This window comes from Primulina tabacum, chromosome 4, assembly GCF_025594145.1.
Source record: "Primulina tabacum isolate GXHZ01 chromosome 4, ASM2559414v2, whole genome shotgun sequence".
In the NCBI taxonomy this organism is placed as follows: domain Eukaryota; kingdom Viridiplantae; phylum Streptophyta; class Magnoliopsida; order Lamiales; family Gesneriaceae; genus Primulina; species Primulina tabacum.
The window spans coordinates 8,733,642-8,751,762 of record NC_134553.1 but is presented as its reverse complement, the minus strand read 5'-3'; the positions used below and the strand labels follow the sequence as shown (position 1 = coordinate 8,751,762).

At 36.8% G+C, this 18,121-nt stretch overlaps 1 protein-coding gene and 1 long non-coding RNA gene across 2 annotated transcripts; both read right to left on the bottom strand.

The window, feature by feature from the left end:
- Positions 1–1,576: 1,576 nt before the first annotated feature.
- Positions 1,577–3,006, bottom strand: LOC142543008 (ubiquitin-NEDD8-like protein RUB2). Its single transcript, XM_075649963.1, has 3 exons — positions 2,835–3,006; positions 2,202–2,461; positions 1,577–1,872 (listed from the first exon to the last, which is right to left on the bottom strand). Exons 1-3 carry the CDS (start codon positions 2,925–2,927, stop codon positions 1,767–1,769), a joined length of 459 nt encoding a protein of 152 aa, XP_075506078.1. The 5' UTR covers positions 2,928–3,006; the 3' UTR covers positions 1,577–1,766.
- A 1,120-nt stretch (positions 3,007–4,126) lies between these two features.
- Positions 4,127–10,015, bottom strand: LOC142541527 (uncharacterized). The gene is made up of 3 exons (XR_012819367.1): positions 9,707–10,015; positions 9,371–9,613; positions 4,127–4,202 (listed from the first exon to the last, which is right to left on the bottom strand). It is a non-coding gene; the product is annotated as an uncharacterized LOC142541527 (long non-coding RNA).
- Positions 10,016–18,121: the final 8,106 nt, after the last annotated feature.

Sequence of the window (18,121 nt, the reverse complement as noted above, 5' to 3'; positions counted from 1 at the left end):
ATGGTTTTTTTTTTTCTGTGTTGTGATCTCTTTAAATTGACTAAGAAAGTGCACGTGCATTACACGTGGTTGACTAACGATCAAAACATAATTACAAAATTTAAATATTGTTTAAAATTGTTCGAATAATATCATATTTATGAGTATTTGTCAATCTAAACAGATCAAAACACAATAGATGAAATCATAAACATAATATTCACTTGTTCATATGACAAACTTTTCAATCAACCTGATTATGATATAATAACAAAGTCCATCAAACCATAAAAGATTTTTTTTCATCCAAATATCATTCATAAAGGGAAAAAAGTAAATATAAATTAATAGAGTAATAGATTTTACCAAGGTCCAAACAACAATGTACTTAAATGAAGTACACAAAAGGTAATACCAAAGATCACAAGAATATAATAAACACATGAACCAGAAATAAATATCACAAGACATCAATTTCTACCAACATAAATACAATTAAATGATAACTACTAAAATTAATTAAATCATATTAACTTAATATGTACAATGACTAAAAAACAAATGCCACAAAGAGGAAAAAATAGGGTGAAAATAACAAAAAACGAATGTAGCAAAGAAGAAAAAGAAAAACATGAAGAAAACAATATATATACAAAAAAGCGAAGAAGAATGATAAAACAAGTGAAAAAGAATACAGAGGGAATACTAATGTCACAAGAATATAATAAACACGTGAAAAAAAGAATATTAAGGTAATAATACTAAAGGTCACAAGAACATAACAAACACATGAACAAAAAATGCACAGGACATCAATTTCTACCGGCATAAATACAATTGAATGATAAATGCTAAAATGAATTAAATCCTATTAACCTTAACATGAACAATGACTAAAATAACCCCATCAACTATGTCAAAATGTAAAACACGAGGTCATAATAGTAAGCTCACAAATGGAAGGTCACAAGAACATAACAAACACATGAACAAAAAATGCATAAGACGTCAATTTCTACCGACATAAATACAAAATGAATTAAATCTTTTTTTTTATAGGAAACATAAAAATGAATTAAATCTTATTAACCTTAACATGGACAATGACTAAAATAACCTCATCAACTATGTCAAAATGTAAAACACGAGGTCAAAATAGTAAGCCACAAATGGAACTCAAATACTTAACATGGACAATGACTAAAATAACCCCATCAACTATGTCAAAATGTAAAACACGAGGTCAAAATAGTAAGCTTCTCACAAATGGAACTCCTTAAGATGGACAATGACTAAAATAACCCCATCAACTATGTCAAAATATAAAACACGAGGTCAAAATAGTAAGCTCACAAAAGAAACTAATATATTTATAGGTATATATAGATAAATACTCATAAACAAGATGTTATTCAAATGACTTTAAATATTATCTAAATTTGTAAGCGTATTTCAAACGTTAGTCACTCACATACAGCACACGCATGCACTTTTCTAATATATATGTGTGTGTGTGTAACTAGTTCACAAATGTAAAAACGCAGAAATTATTCTCAAGGTTCCAGCAAGAAGTGAAGAATTACGGAACACGTGGTGGTGATGGCCAAAACCCATAAGTTGATATACAACAATCAATCAAATTTGAGGATTCAAAGATGAGATTTTACACGATTCAAAATTGTACAAGAACACAAGGCAAGAAGACAATACATATAGGAGATACGGTAAACATCAAATTTAAGTAGTTCATTGCAAATTGTTCGAGAAACCCAAGTAGCTGTCTAAAGTCAACCACCCCTCAAAGCAAGAACAAGATGAAGAACAGAGCCACCCTCAATGTTGTAATCCTTGGCAGTTTTGTCGTCTGCAAGCTGCTTGCCAGCGTATATAAGCCTAATGGAAAACATGGCAGATTCATCATGTTAGCAATGATAATTGGAGAATACCTGTTTTATATATGAATTTTATTTCTGCAATATTTGAGGCTATAATTCTGCAGCTAAATTTGAGATAACTAGGAGTTTGAAATTATTAAAATAAGTGGAGATTTATATTGTGAATTTGAACTTTTGTTACCCACAAGTACTTCCTTCCAAATGGTAAAAAGATTTGGTCATTGGTACTGAAAATTTCATTGATATGGCATAAAATATCACAATATCAGTGAGAAAATAAACCAAGCTTACAATAACACAATATCAATCAAAGAAAACAATGCAAACCTTTGTTGCACAGGAGGAATTCCTTCTTTCTCCTCAACTCGTTCCTTAATCCGGTCAATGGTATCAGTAGGCTCAATGTCAATTTCAATTTCCTTTCCAGTAAGGGTCTTGACTTTTATCATCGTTCCTCCTCTAAGTCTCAAAACAAGGTGAAGAGTTGATTCTTTCTGGATATTGTAATCTGCCAAGGTCCTGCCATCTTCCAACTGTTTACCCGCAAAAATGAGCCTCTGTTGGTCTGGAGGTATACCTTCCTTGTCCTAGGACCAGTAATTCACATGTTCGTTTAGTAGTAGAATACTAAGCAAGATTCATCCTTGATCATGGCATATATTAGCAACTGAACAAACGATCATTCAAGCTGCTCTAAAAAATACACACAATTCAACGCAAACTAATCATCACATAAACGTCACAACAAATTCTTAGAATCCACCCAATTCATTCAATATCATCAGCGGCCACAAAAAAGGAAAACAAAAAGAACATACTCAACCAACAAGCTGAACAGAAGCAGAAACGACCCAAAAAATCATAATTGGATAAAAATACTCAAATAAAAACAAAATGATGATCGAGACAAAAGGGGAAAAAATTGACTACAGCAATTCATAAATAGGAAAAGTGTCGGACCTGAATCTTGGCCTTGACGTTGTCGATTGTGTCACTGCTTTCGACCTCGAGAGTTATGGTTTTTCCAGTTAGGGTTTTAACAAAGATCTGCATCTTGAATTCAAGCCCTCTCAAATTGTTGAACTTGAACACACTCTGAAAATGGAGTCTGTATTATCAGATTGCCAGGACCAATTCGGGTCTATCACTTTATATAATGTGTGGTTCTTTGCGGGTCTGATTTGTCGCAATTGGGCCAACCCGAAAATGGACCCTACGCATTATTCTCCAATCTTGATATCTATCTTCTAATTAAGAATTAAATGCCACAATGGAAAATTAATTTAAATATTTTTAAAGTTGGCACCAAATAATTTAAATTATATTTTAAAAATATGTATATTTTTAATGAGTTGTTAGAAAGTTTTGGATTTAAAAGTATTTTGAACTTGAATATTCGTATGGTAGTGGAATCATTTAATTTATAAGAAATGAGAATAATTGAAAAATCAATATCTTAAAAAGAGATCCCCATTTTTTCAATGGAAATTTGCATCGACTCTTGCAAAAACACCAAGACTTAGATAACAACGGCACTTGGAGAAGATTTCATCCTACCTTATGGGACACTGCCCCATGAAAAGATCAAAGATCCAGATTTATACATACATACATGGGGTCCATTAATTTCTTTAAAATCAATGGCTCAGATCCTGTGGAGGCACTACCCTCAAAGATAGTGGAACCTTCCGGCACTTGGAACACGAGTGATCAGTGGGGACTACACAAAACGAGGCATCATCATAAGCAATGAAGGAATCAACAGCAAATCTCCCTTTAATTCTTGGTAAATGGTTTTCTCAAACTCTCTGACCTTTCTTCTTATTTGATGGAAAATAAAAAAGAGATATGGAAGATTATAGTATCTCAGTGTATTTATAGTATAAAAATATATGTGTTGAATAGCTCTTGCTAACAGGATACTTTTTATATTATTTTAAATTTTCATAATCTCGCTCTTACGATCCGTGAGACCGTCTCACATAAATTTTTGTCATAAAAGACCCGTCTAACAAAATTCATTCATACCCTCTCACAGGAGTGTGTATAAACAATTGCGTTCCTGCAATATATCAGGCATAAAGTTTGATTTTTTTTTTTTTAAAAAAAGAATTATTGGGCATTTATTTGGGTTTTATGAGATTCCTTATATTGAATTTATTCAAAATTCAGATAAGATGCTATCTATTTATTTTATCGTTAATTATATGTTGACGGTGAGATTAATCCATGAACCCCACGATGATTCATTATATATTGAAAAGACAGAAAATCTACATTAATCAGCATCATCATCATCGTTTTTACATCTTTTGAATGCATCCATTCCTTGGCTGTTATGTCAATTCACCAGCCAAGAACATACACACATGCACACGTTCGAATATAATACCCGATGCAACAATTTAACAAGTAAGAAAGAAAGTAGGACACAACACGTTTACGTGGCTCAGCCCAAAAATGGCTTACGTCCACGGGAGAGCAGCAACCTTTATTATCAACCAAAGAAGTGGAGTCAATTACAGAGACACATCAAAAACGAAGAGTTACAGAATAGATTTCTTCCTCCAATCTATATTCTTCTTTTCCACGCTTTCTTGCTGTGATCTTCCCTCCACTTCTTTTCTTATGTTTTCCGAGAGAATCTGAGTCTTTTTCAGAGAGAGTGTCTCCTTCACTTGCAACTGAATTCCCTTTTAAGCACTGCTTTGGAGACCAGCTATCGGGAGCCCCTTTCTCCTAACTGCCACCCAACGGTTTATCATAGGTATGTGAGTTCCTCCCCATCCCTGTGTCACCTGGAGATGGCCTATCCCATTTTGTTATGGCCAATAACAAAATGTTTAATTACTCTTCTCCTACACCCGTTGACTAGCCAGCTTGAAAGACATTTCAACAATTCTCCACCTTGTCTACAAGATGGCTGCTCTCCAATCCCTTTTCCTATGTTTAGCTCCATTCCACAGCTTGCACTAAGTCCAGGCAATGCTTGAACTTGGTCTGTGGTAATGTCTTTGTCAACATATCTGCTGGATTCTCTTCAGTTTGGATCTTTTCCACTTTGACCTCTCCTTTTGAGATGATGTCTCTAACAAAATGCAATTTTACATCGATATGCTTCGACCTCTCATGATACACTTGATGTTTAGTCAAGTGTATTGCACTTTGGTTGTCACAATACACCACAACCTGTTCTTGTGTTATCCCAAACTCCTTTGTGATTCCCTTCAACCATAAAGCTTCTTTGATAGCTTCTGTCACAGCCATATATTCAGCTTCCGTTGTGGATAAGGCAACCACAGGTTGGAGTGTTGCCTTCCAACTTATTGCTGTTCCAAATACCGTGAATATAAAACCAGTAAGGGATTTTCTTGTATCCAAATTCCCTGCATAGTCTGAATCCACGAAGCCTACCACTGGATTTCTTACACCTACTTGTTTTCTGAACATTAGTCCCAAGTTTGGTTTTCCTTTGACATACCTTAGGACCCATTTTAGAGCCTCCCAGTGCTTGCTATCCTGGGTTAGACATGAATCTGGAGACCATGCTTATGGCATAGGCAAGATCTGGACGACTGCATACCATTCCATACATAATGCTACCGACTGCACTTGCATATGGTATCTTGTTCATATGTTCACTTTCTGCCTCATCTGATGGAGATTGAGTACTTGATAGCTTGTGGTGCTGTCCAAGTGGGGTAGTCACTGGTTTTGATTGATGCATATTAAATCTTTGCAGTACCTTTTGCAGATAGGATTCTTGGCTAAGAAACAAACTACCATTGTCTCTTCTCCTTTTTATCTCCATACCAAGGATTTTCTTTGCCTCCCCTAGATCCTTCATTTCAAATTCAGAGTTCAGTTGATCCTTTAATGTTTGAATCTCCTTTTTGCTGTTACTTGCAACGAGCACATCATCAACATATAGTAGTAAGAAGGTCATGGCTTGACCCCTTCCATTTCTGAAGTAAACATAGCTGTCAAATTTGCTCCTGGAGAATTCTAGTTTTATCATATAGTCATCAAATCGTTTATACCACTGTCTAGGGCTCTGTTTTAGTCCATAAAGCTATTTCTTCAATAGACACACTTTGTGTTTATTCTCCTTGGCGACAAAGCCCTCGGGTTGGTCCATGTAGATGACTTCTTCCAATTCTCCATGAAGAAAGGCGGTTTTGACATCTAGTTGTTCCAGTTCTAAATCCAACTGAGTTACTACAGCAAGCATTAATCTGATTGAAGTGTGTTTCACCACAGGGGAATAAATTTCATTGAAATCTATTCCATCCCTTTGCAAGTATCCTTTGGCGACCAGCCTAGCTTTATATTTCATACTTTATGTCCCACCAACTCCTTCTTTCAGTTTGTAAATCCACTTGCAACCTAGCATTCTTTGTTTTTCTGTTTTGGGTACCAATTGCCATGTTTGGTTCTTTATCAGTGAATTTATCTCTTCATTCATAGCTTCTAGCCATTTGTCTTTTCTGCTACAAGTCACAGCTTCCTTGAATGATGACGGTTCATAGGTATCTATTTGTTCTGCTACATGCAATGCATACCAAGTCAGGTCTGCAAAACCTAGCCTTTCGGGGGGTTTAACTTCTCTTCTCTTCCTGTCTCGAGCCAGGGTATAATTCCTTAGATCCTCTCTGGATTGATTATTATCCTCTGAATCTTCTGAGTGCTTGAATGAATGGTTCAGGTCTTCAATTTCTGGTTGTGTAGTTAATTGTGGCAGCTCCACCTCAACTTGTGAATTATATGGTTGCTCGGGCCTCATAATTTGCCTTTCTTCCTTTTGAGCATAACCCATTTTGTTTTCCACAAAGGTGACATCCCTGGTGTTGAAACACCTTGGACCGTTTGGTTCCATGTTCCACACTTTGTACCCTTTTACCCCTTCGGGGTAGCCCACAAAAATGCATTTTATAGCTCTTGGTTCCAACTTGTCTTGTTTGATGTGTGCATAAGCCAAGCAACCAAAGATTCTGAGTCCCGAGTAGTTTGCTGGAACACCTTTCCACATCTCCATTGGTGTCTTGAAGTTAATAGCACTTGAGGGACAAAGGTTGATCAAATAGCATGCTGTAGTTACAGCTTCTCCCCAAATCTCTTTGGCAACTTAGCATTTAGAATCACACACCTAACTCTTTCCAGTAGGGTGCGGTTTAATCTTTCTGCCACACCATTTTGTTGTGGAGTTCCAGCAACAGTTTTATGTCGTGTAATGCCATGAGACCTGCAAAGTTCTTGAAACTGCTCTGAAAGATATTCCAGGCCATTGTCAGTCCGTAAATATTTAAGTTTTGTTCCTCGTTTGTTTTCATTTGCCAGCAACCATCCTTTAAATTTTATGAAGGCTTCATCCTTAGTTTTAAGGACATACACCCAAGACCTTCTAGAGTAATCATCTATTATGGATATAAAATATTTTCCACCCCCATGTGTTTCTGTTTTTGCGGGATCCCATAGATCAGAATGAACATATTCTAGAGGCTTGCTTGTGTTATGTTTGCCTATTCCGAAGTGAGCTCGTTTAGACTTCCCTAACACACAATATTCACAAAAGTCTATGTGCTTAACCTCATCCCCACATAGTAAGCTTTGTTTAGATAGTTCCACAAGACCTCTCTCACTAACATGACCAAGTCTCTGATGCCATAGGTTTGATTTGTCTAGAGTTTTCTGTACAATCTCAGTCCCCCCCACTATAGTTCTCCCTAGTAGAAAATATAGCGATTGTTTTTTCATGGCTTTCATTATTACCATAGAACCTTTGCATACCTTTAACATACCATCTTCAGATTTAAATGAATAACCATTAGAGTCAAATGTAACAAGAGAGATTAAGTTTCATTTTAGTTCTGGTACGTACCTGACTTGGCGAAGCACAAGGTCCTGTCCATCGTGAGTCTTTAGTGCAATGCTTCCAATGCCTTGGACTTTACATGTTTTATTGTTTCCCAAGAGAACTAGTCCCTCCTCTGTTTCTGTTAAATCTTGGAACCATGTTTTTATGGGGCACATGTGAAATGAACATCCAGTGTCTAATATCCATTCATTATTGGGTTCTGATCTGCTATCACCAATGCTTCCGCTGAATCATATCCTTCACAGGCTACAGCTGCCTCTGCATCATATCTTGGTTTGTCTTGGGGCCTGATTTTCCTCTCTGGGCAGTCCCTTTTAAAGTGACCTTCCCTATGGCATTGATAGCATTTGAGTCTTGGTTTGCTCTTCGACCTTGATCTGTTTCTTGGGCCCTTGTATGGTTTCTTTTCAGGTCTGCCTCGAGCCATAAGAACATCCCCTGTTTGTTCACTTTGATTGCTTTGTTTTCTTTGTAGCTCTTTGGCTTGCACAGCAGATTGTACTTCTTCCAGGGTGATGGTTTGTTCTCTCCCATATAGCATGGCGTCCCTGAAGTTCTCATATGATTTAGGAAGGGCGTTTAAGAGAATGAGTGCTTTATCTTCTTCTTCTAGCTTTATCTCAATGTTTTCAAGATCATCGAGAATCTTCACGAAATCATCGATTTGATCACCTATGCTTCTTCCTTCCCCAATCTTGAATGAGTATAGACGTTGTTTCATATAGAGTCTATTGGCCAGAGACTTAGTCATATACAATTTTTCCAACTTCAGCCACATTGCAGATGCTGACTTCTCCTCAGCTACTTCTCGTATTGGTTTGTCTCCTAGACAAAGGATGATAGCACTTTGTGCTTTTAGAGCCTCTTCGGTATGTGCCTTTCCCATCTCAGAGCTTGAAGATGCATCTTCTCCGATAAGGGCTCCAATCAATCCTTGTTGAATCTAGATTGCACGCATCTTGATCCGCCACAAACCAAAATCATTTTTCCCGGTGAATTTCTCGATATCATACTTCATTGAACTCATGTCGTGGGTTCGATTCCCACAGACGGCGCCACTTGTTATGTCAATTCACCAGCCAAGAACATACACACATGCACACGTTCGAATATAATACCCGATGCAACAATTTAACAAGTAAGAAAGAAAGGAGGACACAACACGTTTACGTGGTTCAGCCCAAAAATGGCTTACGTCCACGAGGAGAGCAGCAACCTTTATTATCAACCAAAGAAGTGGAGTCAATTACAGAGACACATCAAAAATGAAGAGTTACAGAATAGATTTCTTCCTCCAATCTATATTCTTCTTTTCCACGCTTTCTTGCTGTGATCTTCCCTCCACTTCCTTTCTTATGTTTCCGAGAGAATCTGAGTCTTTTTCAGAGAGAGTGTCTCCTTCACTTGCAACTGAATTCCCTTTTAAGCACGCTTTGGAGACCAGCTACCGGGATCCCCTTTCTCCTAACTGCCACCCAACGGTTTATCATAGGTATGTGAGTTCCTCCCCATCCCTGTGTCACCGGAGATGGCCTATCCCTTTTTGTTATGGCCAATAACAAAATGTTTAACTACTCTTCTCCTACACCTGTTGACTAGCCAGCTTGGAAGACATTTCAACATTGGCCATAGGATCATTCTATATCAACTCTTGGATTCATTTGTCCAAAGCTGATTCACAATATACATGATGAAAGGTGTGGATCACCCTCGAGCAAATCCAAGAATTAATGTTGGAGTCGAACTATATGGGAATCATCTCATGTCCTCTTATCACATTTATTTACCTCTCGTTTCTGTAAACCGTCGCCAATTTTCCAGCATCTTAATATGTAAGCACGTATTTTTCACCTTCTGGATGCGCCTAAAATGTATTTCGAACGATTTGATTAGGCACCAGGTTCTGGTGAAAATAGCATAGATAAATGGTAATTTTAAAACTTTACTTGTATCTCACCTGACATAATAAGAGAACTTCAACTTTCAAGGTTGTGGGGTTGAATCCGATGCTCGTCTGTTTACGAACATATTCACACTTCCAACTACAACGGGCATCTGCTGCTTTCATGCCAGTGATGGAGGATATTATCCATCTCGACATCCAATTTGAAAGGATCCACCATAGACAACTCAAATCCAAAGCCAATGCCATTTTCTCCTTGGTCATGGATGGAAAATGCTTCAACAAGGCCTTGTCCATCTCGATTCTAGAATTCAACCAATTCTTAAAATATATATTGCTAAAATCCAGTAAGGGTAAAATTTGAGGTAAAAGACTAACAACATGCAAGTGAGATATAAGGCATTGTCTGTGAGAAATCAAATGGTTGAACTTGGTAGGCGGCCCTTGACAGCCCGCCTTTGCATCAGGCGGCCCTAATCTATCCGACGGGCAAGGCGGTCAATACGGTGGAGGCAGGCGAACAGACGGCCGAAGCGTGTAACGAGAAGACAAGAAGAAACCATTTGATCTAAGTTTTCGAGTTTTAAAGGAAAAAGAGATGTGATATCAACTTGAAAGAAAAGAAAAGAAGTGTGGCCAGGCGTGTAAAGATAAGACAAGAAGAAGTCATTTGAGCTAGGATTCGAGTTTTAAAGAAAAACGAGATACAATATCAAAGAAAAAGCAGATTATGCATGTAAAGAGAAGACAAGAAGAAACCATTCGATTATAGGGTTTTGTATTTTTGGGCCAACTGGGCTTTAGCCCATTAAGAAACGGGCCATGAGTCTTCTATGGTGAATTGTTGGGCTTCAAAACAACCCAATAGACTTGGAATGAAAATATCACTGTTTAAAAAAATTCAACCATCTAGACGGTAGGCGGTCAATGACCACCTTGCCACAGCCACCGCCATTTACAACACTACTCTTAATATACAGAATAACCAATTGCCCCCAACACCCTCAACTTAGTCTTGTGGATAACAACTAACTCAGCGTTAAAAAAGTTGGATTCCTGTAGCAAGGTCCAATGTGTGAGTAGAAATATATTGGATTTAGTATCTTAATCTCTCCTAAAAACAGGCTTAAAATTCCTTCATTCAGAAGCCGCAAGCAATGCAAACTTCCGAATACCATCTACTGTAAATTACACCAATATTATCTAACTAAAATCAAGAAACAACAATGAAACTGAGTCAGGGCAAACAACTCCTCAACTAAAAGGGTATATAAAAGCAGTCTGGAAAACTACATTGATTTCAATTAAATAAAATTCAATTTGATGTTAATTTTTTTTTTAAAAAATAATAAGTTCATCCCCGAGCATTGAACTGCAATTCATATGGGACCAAGATATAGAACAAACAACTAATTAAAGTCACAAAAAACAAACCTAATGGCTTTTAATCGATATAAACTTCCTTTCAACAACGCATCTAAAACGTTGACAACCGCACCACTTGGCTTTCCTCCGCCATCCGAGATTTCCTTTTCATTTTGAATACTGTTCACACACCTACTAAACAAATGTTGAAAAAAATATGAAAGTTTTGTCAATTCACGCTTCCGAAATTGAAAATATGACATACAAAAATCAAGAAAATGCTCTTACCTAGATTCAATCAAGTCGAAGCTGTATTTCGAACAAATAAAGAGAAATATGGTCTTTAAATAACTCTATAATCTGGAAGCTCCCACACAGTAATTGTAAGGCCCGAGAATTTTATCCTATTAATCTGAAATGATTTGAGGATAATTGATATGATTATAGACGGAAAGGATCGGACCGGGAAAAACGAGATAATGCATGAAAATGTGCGAGGAACAGTAGCCCTCGCGCATATGCGCGGCACAGATGCGCGCATATGCGCGACATGGGCAGAGGACCTCGCGCATATGCGCGAGCCTGTACAAGCGAAGTCCAGAGGACCTCGCGCATATGCGCGGAGATGAGTCGCGCATATGCGCGAGCTGCCGAGAATCTTATTCACGAGACCAGTAGGTCTCGCGCATATGCGCCGATATTAGTCGCGCATATGCGCGAGACGTGCAGTAGGCATACCGAGCCACTTGGCTTATTGCATGTTACGTATGTGTATATATATATATATATATATATATATATACATATATCTAATCTTGAGAAATGAAAGAAATCGTGAAGAAAGATTCAGAGAAGCTCCGAAAATCCTTACGCCTTTTGTGAGAAATCCGCCCGTCTGATTTTGAATCCGACTTCGGTATTGAGTTCCTATCGACGTAGGCTACAACTGGACGTAAGTTTTACTACGTTTTGATATGATTTGAAATTATGGTATTGTCAGAATCTGATACGATTCTTATATGATGTTCTGGTCATGTTAGACATCGTATAATCGAAACCGGACTGAGGAACAGATACCATATGAAATTGTTATGATTTTTAGAGTTAAGTTGAGTAAGAATTGATATCAAGATTGAGTGATTATCGAGTATAAGATGTTAGAATTGATATCTGACTGATATGGTATTGCTGGATATATTGAGATTATGATGTTATGCCGTTGAAACAGAATTTGATTGAATTCTGATTATATCCAGTATTGTTTGAGTGGTGTATTGATACCGTACCCTCGATATTGTTATTGTCAGATTGAGTATTGACAGGCTTTGAGTTCGAGACTTCGACAGAGTCAGAGTATCAGAAAGAAAGGTATAAATTAATGTTGAGTTGGGATTGCACAACTCGAGTGAGGTTTGACTCGAGTCTCCCTAAATCACATACTTAGTTTATTACATTGATATTTGTAATTGATGAGATTGATGCTTATAGTCTATTGATTTATAGCCACTGCATGTATTGACTACTGATTCGTTTAGTCATTGGCTGATTCGCCTAGTCACCGGCTGATTCGTCTGGTTATTGGCTGATTCGTCTAAACTTTGGCTGATTCGCTTAATTACTGACTGATTCATCAATTCTTTGGCTGTTTCGCCCAGACACTGGATATATGAATTATATCGATGCCGTTTAGGGTTGATTCATTCCTATCGACTGAGATTCGATATAATTATCAATATCCAGACATTGGGATCCCTAGGTTAGAGTTGAGTCGAGTCTGTGATGACTAGTTGATTTACAGTTTTATATCATTCATGTTTGTTGATTGGCTGCATGTGAATGATATTTGTTATATGCTTTTGTATATGTTTTTATATGATTGCATGTTTACATTGTTTATACTGGGATTCATTCTCACCGGAATTATCCGGCTGTTGTCTTGTTTTGTATGTGTTCATGACAACAGGTGGGACAGGTTCAGGGTCGAGGAGATGAGGAAAGATCGTGATTAGAGTGGAGGCTCCGGACTTGGATTAGAGATAGGGTTAGACACATGATATTAGCTGTTAAACCTTAGTTGAATAAATGTATGTGGTACAGGACTTGTACTTTTATACTGAGATGTATATACGTTTTATTTCACTACGTTCCGCATTTAAAAAAAAAAATTTAGACCCTGTTTTATAATTGATTAATTAGTCCCAATTATAATTAAGAACATGATTAGCGTCCGGGTCCCCACAGTAATCATAGAAAAAAATAAGATTCTTGAGCGGATAATAAAAGCTGGAACATAATAATTTAAAAGTTAGAATTTGTACAGGATTACAGTGGAGAGAGAGCAGCTTTCACTTACAGATTGCATTGGTTCCAGATAACTGCAACGCTTAGGGTGGCGACAGCGTCGGCGACGGCGGCCCCAAGCTGCTGTGAGCAGTAGAAGGAATTGAACGGAGGAAAGCTTTGAGACCGAATTCTAAGAAATAAAAACTGGACTGAATATATTTGGGCCAACCCACAATATTACCATTATTAATATTTAATCCCCGACCCATTAACATTAGATTCTATTTCTTTTCTACTAAGAGCACACACATTAGTGCATTAATGGGTAATTATTAATACCAATTAATATTAATGCATCAATGTGGAGATATACATTATTAATCTTGGCTGTCATGTCAACATAAAAATTCATCAGAATTAATCTCATTAATTCACATAAAACAAAAAAGCCAAACGGCTCTTTTAACTCTCTCTCTCTCTATATATATATATATATATATATATATATATATATATATATATATATATATATATATATTATTTATTCTTTTTATTTTGTTATAAAAAATAAATCCTTCCAAAAAAAATATTTTATTTAAAAAACCAAATGATATCAAAGATTTCAACTGTTTTTTTATTTTTTTAATAATATTTTAATCAATATTGAAATTAAGTTATTTTTAAAATAATAATACTATTTATTTTCAATAATATTTATTGTAAATTTTTAAACAAAATTAGAAAGATATTTAATTAATATAAAATAAAAAAGATGAATAAATGAACAGTGAGACCCATAAATAATGAAAGTTGATATTAAATGAATGTGGGTGTAAGGCCCGAGAATTTGATTACCGTAATCGGAAATGATTGGGTATATTTACAGTAATCTAAAATTAATCTGAAATTATTTGGCAATAATTAATACGAATTATGGGTAAGTGAGAGGTGATTAAAGACGGAACAGATCAGACCGGGACAGACGAGAAAATACACGAATTAGGTGCGAGGGAGGTGCCACTCGTGCACATGCGCGACGTGATGCGCGAGCTGTGCGCGAGTTGGGCAGAAGATCCCGCGCATATGCGCGGAGTGATGGCGCGCATATGCGCGAGCAGTAGTATGTTTTGTCCAGAGAACCTCGCGATGTGGATAGAATTGGAGTTCTTTCTATTACTGGTGATCGGGTACCGTATCGATGTGGATAGAATCATAACTTCTTCTATTACTGGTGATCGATATTATATCGATGTGGATAGAATTGGAGTTCTTTCTATTACTGGTGATCGATACTATACCGATGCGGATAGAATACGAGCTTCTTCTATTACTGGTGATCGATACCATATCGATGTGGATAGAATTGGTATTTATTCTATTACTGGTGATCGATACCCTATCGACGTGGATAGCACTTGAGTCTTTTCTATTACTGTTGGTCGATATGAGAATGCTAACTTCTGGAAACCGGGATCCCTAGACTACGATTGAGTCTAGTCTTAAATGTGAAGTCATGAGTCTAATTGACAGTTATATTGATTCATGTTGATTATGTTCCTGAATATGGTACATATTGATTTATGTTCCTGATGATGGTACATGTTTAGAATAGGATTTATTCTTGATATGGATTTATATTCTGATTTGAATACATGTTAGACATATCTGTTATATGCTTTTATATTGTTTTTATGATTGCATGTATACATGATTTATACTGAGAATATAATTCTCACCGGAGTTATCCGGCTGTTGTCTTGTTTGTATGTGTGCATGGCAACAGGTGGGATAGGATCAGGGTAGAGAAGAGAACGAGGCTGGACTAGATAGTGTGGAGATCCGGACTTCGAAGCAACTTAGGATTCAGCACTGATATATAGTTGAACCTAGGTGAATTTTTGTAGATAATACAAGAATTGTATGTTATATTTAATATGTAATTTGAATTGAATTACATTACGTTTCCGCTTTGTATTTAAAAAAAAAATTAGACCCTGTTTATTATAATTGTTTGAATTATTCCTAAAGACGATTAAGGAATGAATTAGTGTCCGGGTCCCCACAACAGGTGGTATCAGAGCATTAGGTTCCAGAACAGTAGGTCTTTGAGATTGAGATAGAAGAGAGTGAGTGGGGTAGATTGAGTTTTCTTTTCTGCATGTGATTGCTAGCATGTGAATTACTTATAATGTGGAATTACATTGTGTATGCTAGCATGCTATTATGTTTATTGCTTTTAAATACATGTTACATGAATACCTGAGTTGAGTTGGTAATGTATTTGATTTGAAAATGAATCAGAACCAATTCTTGATCAGAAGGTAAGCTGATCAGGAAGGGACTGAGATTGATTTATCTCATGTGGTACTAACCCTTGTGGTAATCAGATATACCTCTAAGAAGAATTCGAGAATTGGGTAGTATTTCGACTGATCAGATGGATGAGACAGAAACTTTGATGGAAACACAGATGAAGAGGTTTCAATCGTTTCAACCGCCGATTCTGAAGGGTAATGAGACACCAGTGGAGTATAAGAATTGGTTAGATGATATAGATATACTGTTTGATTCATTTGACTACCCAAAGGAACAGAGAATTAAACTAGTGCCCAATCAGTTACACGAGGTCGCTAGGAGTTGGTGGATTACAACCAAAAGAGTATTAGAACAGCGGGGTTACGGTGATTACGTGGGAAGTCTTTAAAGCTGAATTTTATCGAAGATTCTTCTCAGGATCGTACCGTGAGGTCAAAAGAGCAGAGTTTGAGAATTTGAGACAAGGCCAACTGAATATTGAAGAATATGTTGCTAAATTCTCTACTCTACTGCGTTTTGTTCCTCAGATAGCTGGGAATGATGAAGCTGTAGCTGATCAGTTCATCAAAGTATTGAATTCAGAGATAGTTGCATTGATAAATATGCAGCGACCTTACCATTTTGCTGATACTTTGAATAAAGCAAAAAGAGCTGAGGCGAGTCTGATTAGACAACAAGAAAGGTTGTGTGCAATGCAACCCTAGACACAACAATTCCCTCTCCGATTGGATAGTGGCAGTATGAGTGGGAAGCAAGATTTGCTGAAAGCTCGAAAGAAGCAGTTCAAGAAGTTAGGGAGCGGTTCATCTAGCTCCAGTGGTTCTAACCCGAGTTACACCGGAGTTTATTGTAAAACCTGTGGAGGAAGGCATCCCACAGAACAATGCAGAGGTGTACTTGGTAGTTGTCATGTTTGTCGACAACCAGGACACTTTGCTAGAGTCTGTCCACAGAGAGGTTCCCGAAGATTTCAGGGAGTAGAATCATCTGGTGGTAGTGATCGAGGAACAGACCCAGGACACACGTGATGATATAGTGGCAGGTAATAATCTTTTATGATTATGTTGCATATGTATTGATATATACTAATGCATTCCCTACGATTATCTTTGACTGAGTTGTATTGATACATGTTGTACCTGCTGGATCTGTATTACTGCAGTACTGATCCTTGTACCTTTTGGGGAGAGGAATTGATATCAGTGAATTCTGTGATATATTGTGTACTGCAGTAAAAAGAGAATGAGATTGAATTAGATTGTATTGTACTTGTGTTATCTGATTTTGATTACATTATTGATATTATTATACTAACAAGTACAGAACTATTATAGATTCTTGCCAGGAGATGGTAAGATTCGGACCTGAAATGGCTGATGAACGAATGAGATACGGTAAGAATTCTCGATTTTGAATTCCTTGATATCCTTGTTATGTATGATTCGATGATTATCGAAAAAAATGGAGTAATTCCTTATGTATTCAGTTGATTACTGAAGTTGAGCCTATCTGGGAATGATTTGTCAATAGCAGGAGAGTTGCTATAGTCGTTCCAGATGAAATCCGGGTTTGTCTTATATCAGGGAGAGCGACTTCAGCCTTGATTTGATATCAGGTATGGATTTCATTTTAGACTTCTGTACATAATGATATTGATTGAATTGAAAGAATTGAAATGTCAGTTAGAAGATTTACTGCCTGAGAATTAGAGTTACATCTGATCATGTGTTCCTCTGGGAAATACTTCAGTTCTGTGTATGGGTTGATAAATCCTGTGTTCCGAAGTGTTCTGATGACTGTATGCTCGTTGTATCTATGAGATCTTGATATATTCGCAGCGTATGATTGATTGAATCGAACAGTTGAAATTTGTATTGAATATTCTGAGAACTGAGATTGTTGTATACAGAATTGTTCGGCTATGAATCCAGATTGCATTCAGAGTCTGTGATATCTGAAGATAGTATACTGATTGATTGTAGCACAGTTGAGACAGTGATCAGATTGTTCAGAACTTGATTTCGATAGTCAGAACAGTGTGTCAATCAGAATATCAGGTAGGTAATGCTTTATTTTATATAATTAGCTGATTTGTTTGTGCCAGATATTTCGAATTTGAAATGACAGGTATTGTCAGATGCACCCAGTAGTAGATTCAGTATTATTCTGGTAACAGGAAATGTGTGATAACTCGAACGGACAGTCTTGATGGAATTAAACGAAATCTGTTATGTCAGAATTTATATTGAAATGTCTAAATCGCTGACAGATGAAGACAGGAAGATAGAAACCAGGAAATTGGTTATACAGATTATCGATTCTTGAATAGAAATGGGGGTACATTTCTATGAATTTTGTGATGAAACTATCGAAAATCTTGCTATGACGGTGATATGATGTAATTACTATTGAACGATTGTTCAAATCTGCATATGTATATTGTACAGGATGACGTGCAGATATGACAAGACGACTGAGAGATATGTCAGAAAAGAGGTCAGATGG